Source organism: Diabrotica undecimpunctata, unplaced genomic scaffold, assembly GCF_040954645.1.
Source record: "Diabrotica undecimpunctata isolate CICGRU unplaced genomic scaffold, icDiaUnde3 ctg00002998.1, whole genome shotgun sequence".
Taxonomy (NCBI): Eukaryota; Metazoa; Arthropoda; class Insecta; order Coleoptera; family Chrysomelidae; genus Diabrotica; species Diabrotica undecimpunctata.
This window is the reverse complement of record NW_027314199.1, coordinates 3,483-10,952: the sequence shown is the minus strand read 5'-3', so window position 1 is coordinate 10,952 and position 7,470 is coordinate 3,483. Positions and strand designations below refer to the sequence as shown.

Here is a 7,470-nt window from a genome sequence, read left to right as displayed (position 1 = left end):
AGGCCAGATGGACCGGTCTACCTTTTGCCATTTTCTTCTCTATCAGTTGTTCTAATGTGTACGTATGATCCAGGCATGATTTTCCTACTGTGAACCCTGCTTGGTCTTCTCCAATTTTTCCTATTATTTCAGTTTCTAGTTTTTCTTTAATAATTTTCCCGTAAAGTCTACCTACCGACGATATTATACTAATTCCTCTATAGTTTTCACATTTTTTCCTGTTTCCTTTCTTATGTATGGATGTGATGTATGCTTGTGTCCATTCCGCATGTATTTATTCTCCATTTAGTCCTCTTTCGAACATTCTATGTAGTACTTCATTCAACAGTACTTAAACATAACTAAAATAATAATTATACTCCATTTGCTTAGCTCGGGCATATTTTAACAGATTCATTGTCGGAAACATACAACACAACAATTCCTACTTCTCAGTATTAATAGCTCATGTATACTACTATTGCAGACTTCTTTCTTTAAAAAAAGAAGAATTATTCTATATATTGGAGGTGTATTATATGTATACTAAACCTATCAAATTTTGGGTAGTATATATTTAAAAAATATAAAATCATGAATGTGTTGCTTGTATGAGTCCATTTTAAAAAGAGGTAAAAAGAAATAAATTAGACTTACTCACAATCAATTTAATTTTACTACCCAAGACGACCGGTTTCGATTTCTAAAATTTGCAAAGCATCATCAGATCAGTGGTACAAAGTAAATTAAATGCTAAAATTATAAAAAGCCCATATTAGGGTGCTGTCTTATAAGGATATAGATCAAAAAAGTTATAGGTCAAAAAAGGTTTCAGTAATTATGCCAATATTACACGTCTGTGTTTATTAATATGCATAAAATTGCTTTAGCAGACAAAGTAACAACCCACAAATTGGTAAAAGAAAAAAAAATCTGTTGAATTATATATTCAACATTCAACATATATATATATATATATATATATATATATATATATATATATATATATATATATATATACTACTACAGGGTTCTTTTCTCCATAGCCTCGTCGATTTCATCTCTGAATGACCTTCGGGGTCTTCCTCTCTTTCTTCTTCCAATCGGGCTCCATTCTATGATTTTATTTATCCAGCATCCTCTGTCCGCTCTTCTGACGTGGCCGTACCAGGATAGTCTCTTCTCCTCTATATAGTCGATTATGTCTGATTGCTCCCATTCTCCGCTTAATCTCTGCGTTTTCAATTCTGTCTCTTTTTGTAAGTCTACAGCTTCTCCTCAGGAACTCCGTTTCTACTGCTCTTATTCTACCTCTATTTCTCTTGTTTATTGTCCAGTTTTCGGACCCATATGTCAGAATACTTCTTGTCAGGGTATTATATATTCTCTTTTTTGTCTTTATCGTAATGTTCTTATCCCACAACACTGAGTTTAGTTGTCTTATACAGTTTCTTGTTTGTCTCAGTCTGTTGTTTATATCTTCTTCTGTTGTTCCCTGGTTCGATATTATGGTTCCTAAATACTTGAATTTATCTATTCCATTTATTTGTCTTCCCTCGTCTATCTCTAGGTTTCTCATATCCTTGTTTTCTGTTGTTAGGTATTCGGTTTTCTCTAAGTTTATTTCCATTCCGTTGTTTTTATATTCTTCTTCTAGTTTTCTGAGCATAAAGCTGAGATCTTCTTCATCTTGTGCGATGACTACTTGATCGTCGGCAAAACTTAAGGTGTATAGGTATTCGTCTCTTACTGGTATGCCCATTCCTTCGCACTTTCTCCTCCATGGTTTGAGTGTCTTTTCCAAGAATATTTTAAACAGAGTAGGGGACGTAGCACAGCCTTGTAGAAGTTCTTTTGTCGTCTTAAATGGATTGTAGGCTTTATTTCCACATTTAATAGCTCCTTTGCTTTCTTTGTATAGTGCTTTAACTGCTTTTATTAGTGTTTGTCGGATTCCGAGATCATTCATTGCTTCCCATAATTTGACTCTAGGTATTGAGTCATATGCTTTCTTTAGATCAACAAAGGCCAGATGGACCGGTCTACCTTTTGCCATTTTCTTCTATATCAGTTGTTCTAATGTGTACGTATGATCTAGGCATGATTTTCCTACTGTGAACCCTGCTTGGTCTTCTCCAATTTTTCCTATTATTTCAGTTTCTAGTTTTTCTTTAATAATTTTCCCTTAAAGTCTACCTACCGACGATATTATACTAATTCCTCTATATGTATATATATATGTATATATATATATATATATATATATATACATTCTGGTCCAAGTTTTTATATAGTGATTGGTGATACATAGTTCAAACTATCCCGTATTACTGATAATAAGTGATCTTCGGTCAATGTTGCAACTATGTTGTAGTAGGCAATAGTTCCCGGTTTGTTCTTTTTATCTATACCAGTTTTAATATTATTTGAGTGTAGAGAACTCAGTACTAGAACATTTTTGTTCATTTTTCCCTGGTACACAATTAGAGTCAAGTCTTCCGCACAGCGGAATTAAAAAATGAAAGTTCCATGCCACCCATTATCTCTAAACAACCCCCCTGTTTTCTGCAAAAAAAACGAATAGCCTACATGCTACTTTAATCTGCCACATATTATGACGAGAGTGTTATATATCTCTAGACACCTCACCAGAAGAAGGCATTGAAACTAAAATTCTTAAAAAAAAAAACAAAACCAATAATTCGCAGTTTGTAAAAATGTGACTAGAACTCTAATAACAGTATCTTTAATTAATTACTTTTTTTGTTTTTAGATTGTTGTTTTCTTCGGTTTAATATGTTGTGACGTTGCTAGTCAGGAAGCTAAGAATATTGTAGAATTGTGTCAAGAAATTTTGTTAGTTCAGACAAGAAATTCAAAAGGTGCACTGATACTTTCAGATTTGATTAGATTTAGCAACACCGTTAAACTAGAATTTACAGCCGCTGATTTTTATATAATACAGAGAGGCACTATTTTAGATCTATTAAGCATAACAATGGCTTATATACTATTAGTCGTTCAATTCTATTGAGAATCTTTTAAAAAAGCTCATTAAGGAAGTACAGTAAAACATTCCACTAGCCACCACCCTCGAGGAATCAAAAGTTGGAAGCAAAATAGGAGTGGTCATTTAAGAGAGAACATAGGAAAGTTAAAGCTACTGATCTTTATTTTACGTATTTATTTACATATTAAATATAATTTTAATTATTTGTAATTTGATTTATCAGAAACAATTTAAGAATAGACTGCATAATCTTTTGGACACATATTTTTAGTTTTTAAAATAATCGGAAATTAATAATTAGTTCATAATTTTTAATTCATTTAAAAAAATTTACTGCCACATACAGCAAAATAGTAGAAAGAGTCATCGTCAACACATTCCAAGCTGAAACAAATAGGCTAGGAATAATACCTGAAGCACAATTTGGATTTAGATCAGAACACTCTAGCGAGCTACAAGTACTCAAACTAAGTACATAGCAGCTGGATTCATTATCATCATTAATGGCGCTACAACTCTTCGCGAGTCTTTGCCGCGATTACTATTGCCTTTCATGTTTGTCGGTCCTGTGCCAGTAATTCCCATTGTCGCACTCCCATTTTTTCTAGATCTTCTTTGACTGCATCTTTCCACCTTTTTCTAGGCCGCCCTACAGACCTTCTTCCCTCTGGCCTTTCCCAGAACACATTATTAATAAGGCAATTGTCGTTACTGAGTATCACGTAGCAGTATGCAGTAATCCATAGCAGCTGGATGCAACGAATAAAAATACACAGAAGCCGCCTTCCTGGATGTAAGCAAAGCTTTCGATAGAGTCTGGCACAAAAAACTAATCTACAAAACGTGAGGCTACGGATACAGTGGGGATATGACAAGATTAATTTCATCGTACTTAAGCAATCAGAGTTCCAGAACTCAGAAAGGACAAGTCCTGACCGACCTCAAAACCCTGAAGGCTGGAGTGCCGCAAGGAGCTGTCCTGTCTCCACTACTGGATACAACATACACTGTCGATATTACAAGAACACCCGGAAACTAACTCAGCCTTTATACCAAACATACAGCTTCTTCTTCTTCTTCTTCTTCTTGTGCCATTCCTATCGGAGATCGGAAATCATCAAGGCTATCCTGACCTTGTTTACAGCTGACCTAAAGAGTTAATTAGTGGTACAGCCAAACCACTATCTCAAATTATGCAGCCATGACATTCTTCTACGGCCTTGATTCCGTTTTCCTTTTATTTTTCTTTGCATTATATTTTGAAGTAACGCGTATTTATATCCTCTCATCACGTGACCCAAATATTTAAGTTTTCTCCGTTTGATCGTTGACAAAATTTCTGGGTCTTTTCCTATCCTTCGCATTACTTCAAAATTTGTAACTCTTTCAACCCAACTTATCTTCAGCATTTGACGATAGCACCACATCTCAAAACTTTCAATATTTTTTTTATTGTTCTGCTTGAGAGTCCAGGCCTCTACACCGTATAATAGCGTGGTAAATACGTAGCACTTTAGCATTCTTTATCGAAGAGGGATCTCTCCGATTAATATCTTAATCTTATCTCAATCTCTCCAATAAAGAAAGGATCCAGGCCGGCAACAGATGTCTTTTTGCCCTCCAAAATATTATAAAATCGAAACAACTAACAAGACGTACGAAGATACAGGTCTTACAACCTGTAAGATGGACGTGAAACAATCATACGACCCTTGTGATGTATGAAAGCAAAACGTGGACGATAACAAAGGCAAACGAAGGAAGACTATGTATTTGGGAAAGAAAAATCCTAAGGAAGATCTTTGGCCCTGTTCATATAAGATAAGAGCTAACAAAGAGATCAAAGAACTTTACCCAGACGCCAACGCTATAAAAGAAATAAAGTCCAGAAAACTCCAATGGACAGGACACCTCAGAAGACATTCTGATGAATGTCTTCTGAGGTGATGAATATAGCAGATGATGAATATAGCAGGATACCTAAACACTATGGGCGTGGAGAATTGGATGGAGGTTGCTCAAGACAGAAAACAGTGGAGGCATGTTATCGAGTCGGCTAAAACCCACGAAGGGTTGTAACGCCACGGAGTAAGTAAGTAAGATACCGGGTTAAAAAATTTTTCTTATCAAATTGTAAAATTAATTTTTTCACCCGAAACAAGTTTTTTTGGGTTAATTGCCTCATTCTGAACAAAAAATGTTCGTAATTTTCTCTTAAATGCATAGTTTTTGAATTATAATTTAAAGTCTTAAAAAGCGCGAAAATAGCCATTTTCAAGACTTGATAACTCGTGATGGACTCGATAACCAGTCAATGACTACTACTGCTGTTGACAGAATTCAGTATAGTACCTTTTGAACTATATTTTTAAAGATATCGACTTTAAAGTTAATTTTATCTTTTATTTTGCTGTCTGGCCAAAGTAAAAGAGATAATATATTGGACCTTCAAAAATATATTCAGCTAAGATTAAACAGGAAAATTATAAAAACTAATATTCACTTTTAATTTTATTTAAAAAATTTATAGTATTTTAACAACTTTTGAATTTCGGTATCACCTTTTCCTTTTGTTTCCGGCAAAAATAAGGTAAAAAGAACAGAGTTAACGAAGCAAGATCCTCCAAATATCCACATAAACGAGTAAATTCCAATATTCTCTGCAAGCACAGGGTAAGCAGCTATGTAAAAAGACATAATAAGTGAACTTGCGGTTGATACGAATGCTAAACCTGTTGATCTGACATCAGCACTAAATAGTTCACTCATTAGAGATAATGGTATAGGTCCAAGCCCCAGAGAGTAGCTAATAATATAGGTTAGAATGCATGCAAGTGGTATCCATTGAAATTGATGAACAATAGGAGAATTTAGGTGTTTTAGGTAAAAAAATATTCCAAGGCAAGATATTGGTATACCAGCCATAGCAGCAGAAATAATCAACATCGGTCGTCTTCCGGTCTTCTGTATTACTAAGGAGGTAAATGTAAAAGATAACGTTTTTACAGTTCCTACAATAATGGCGATTGTATTTCCGGAAAGGTTTGATCCTGATTCATTAAAAATAGGTGCTAACAAAGACATGACAATCGGTACACCAGAAAAATATTGACCAAGTATACATAACATGGCCAATGTTATGCCAACTCTTCCTTCTTTTTCTCCAAGAAGTTTCCATAAACTAAATTGTTTAGTTTTTTTTAAACTTTCTAAATTAAAAAAAATTTCATTGTAGTCTATTTCTAATTCTTTATCCGATTTATTGCTGCGTAATTTTCTTAGCCATTTCTTACATTCTCCTTTTTTACCCTTGGATAAACAGTAAACAGGACTTTCTGGAATATAGACGGAGAATATTAAGAAGAAAATTAAGGGAGTTACTATTAATAATGTAAACACCTTAAAATGAAACGCCGGACCAATCAAAAAGCATAAGAGCTGACCCATTGGAGAAGAAGCTGTCATTAGGCAACCGTAAGTTGCCCTATTTCGGTCTTCGCAAACTTCAGTAATGTACATGGGAAGAATAGACGCCCCAGCAGCTGTCAAACTTGAAGAAATGCAAATAAAGAAAACCATCCAGCTGACGGACTGACAAAAAGCTAATCCTATTGTACTTAAAAATATTCCTAAGCCTAATATTTGTAGACTCTTCTTTCTTCCAATTACGTCTGCTAATTTCGGTAATAACCCTGCACTTACAAGAGAAACTATTGAAGGTATTCCTAGTAAAGCAGAAATTTCTACTGTAGTTATCGATCTTCCTAAGGGGTTTACACTACTATCATTCGACTGCAGCTTTATGACTGCTGGAGATGTCCAAACTGATAACGCAGATCCTTCTAACATTACAATTACTCCTAAAAAAGAATCAAGTTTAGAAAACTCTTGCATACTTAAAATTGTAATATGTATATACTTTAGAAAACTTTTAAAAAAGACTAATAGGAATGAAAACATATCAAAATGGAAATGGAAAATTTTTTTGCATAAATTTGACTTGGGAAAAAAAAACAAAACTAAATCTATGTTTATAAATAGAAATTGGACCCTGTTAAGCAACAAGGAACCAACTGACATTAACTCAGTTTTGAGAAAATCAAGAAAAATGTTTTATTTATTTGAGGAAATTATTTGGATATAAAAATAATAAAAAACGTCTCAAAAGTAAACACGTTTATTATAACTTATGGATATTAATGCTATAATCAAATTAACAACTAAAAAATTAACTCTAACTCATAAGTAAGAAAAAAAATCCATGGTTCTTTATTGTTTATATATAATATTAACAATCCGCATCTGGTTAGAAATCTGGATTTTCCGTTAAATCCGTCTATATTCTCGATTATAGTATTATCTACTATAAGATTTGTGTAGAAATCGTGGTAACTTAAGGGTATTAAGTAAAGATATACTTTGTATATCTGTAAGTTTTGCTTCTGAAAACTGGTTTTTCTTTAGACTGTAGCATTTGAAAT

At 33.7% G+C, this 7,470-nt stretch overlaps 1 protein-coding gene across 1 annotated transcript; it reads right to left on the bottom strand.

Moving 5' to 3' along the window:
* Nucleotides 1-5,500: 5,500 nt before the first annotated feature.
* LOC140432139 (facilitated trehalose transporter Tret1-like) lies at nucleotides 5,501-6,849 on the bottom strand (the record flags this gene model as incomplete). Its single annotated transcript, XM_072519976.1, has 1 exon — nucleotides 5,501-6,849. A coding segment is annotated over one exon (1,349 nt), but the record flags the coding sequence as incomplete, so codon positions are not given.
* Between the last annotated feature and the right edge of the window lie 621 nt (nucleotides 6,850-7,470).